General features: G+C 38.5%; 1 protein-coding gene across 1 annotated transcript in view; it reads right to left on the reverse strand.

Annotated features, from left to right (window-relative positions):
* LOC119593861 (chorion peroxidase-like) overlaps nucleotides 1-992 on the reverse strand; it is a gene marked incomplete at its 5' end in the record, with an annotated part of 4826 nt that overhangs the window by 2701 nt on the left and 1133 nt on the right. The window contains 3 exon segments of the mRNA XM_037942891.1: nucleotides 13-199; nucleotides 359-546; nucleotides 698-874. Of these exon segments, the coding sequence (XP_037798819.1) occupies nucleotides 13-199; nucleotides 359-546; nucleotides 698-874 (552 nt within the window).

The raw sequence follows: 992 nt of genomic DNA on the forward strand, positions 1-992 counted from the left end.
TATGGTACTGACCAGCTGTGAAACATCGAACTCCTCGTTCTGTTCCCAGGCAGTTTGCTCCTCTTGACTCCTCAAACGGCAGCATGTTATTGCCAGATGTTTTCAACAAGCCGTCACGGGTATCTCTAACTTTAGTTTGTTCTTCGATGTCCGAACCATAAACGTTTGAACCATCAATCCAGTGAGTAAGTTGGTTCAGCTGTTATTAACGTGTTCAAAGATTAATATTATTGTATATATGGACTTTGCAATATAGACATTGTAATATCTTTATGAAGAACTAAGAAAAACAGCTTATTACTATTTAAAATAGCCAGTATTTATGCAAATAATTTATAATATTAGTTTCATTTCCCACCTGTTCTGCGTATCCAAAGCGACACTCAGGACCTATAGCCACCATGCTTCGGATGAAGTTCATACAAGATCTCCCGCGAGGTCCATAGAAAGCATCTCCAGCAGTGTTAATAGGCCAACATGCTGGGTGTCGAGCCGGACCTGTCAACTCCTGGCCATTTGGACAGCATTCAATGCCTTCATTATTAACTGTAAGTATATAAATGCCATAGCATGAATATCATCTCTGCTTTTGTTTGGATAGCAATTAAACATGTGTTTTATAATTAAAATACATGAAATGCAATAATTACATTCCAAATTTACATAGCTTTAGAAAAGAATGAAAGAAAGGGCTAACCCATATCGGGGAAAGGAACGTGGGCGAAGTCATGGTCGAGAAATTGTGCCCACTGCATAACGGAGGAAGTGAACTGTTGGTCAGGATTGTCGACGTCGACCAAGACATTCCCGGAGAGAGCTCTTACATTAGGTAAAGGACTACCGTTCACGCCATTCACACGAGGGTCACTAACACCTGTTTATCAAGAATTATCTTTAGATGTGATAACAACTGTGATTTTTTATCATCCTTATAATCAACTCTATTGTTATCAAGGTATTTTATTATTTTCATTATCATCATCCTCTTCCTT

The sequence above is a fragment of the Penaeus monodon genome, chromosome 32 (assembly GCF_015228065.2).
Source record: "Penaeus monodon isolate SGIC_2016 chromosome 32, NSTDA_Pmon_1, whole genome shotgun sequence".
NCBI classification, from domain to species: domain Eukaryota; kingdom Metazoa; phylum Arthropoda; class Malacostraca; order Decapoda; family Penaeidae; genus Penaeus; species Penaeus monodon.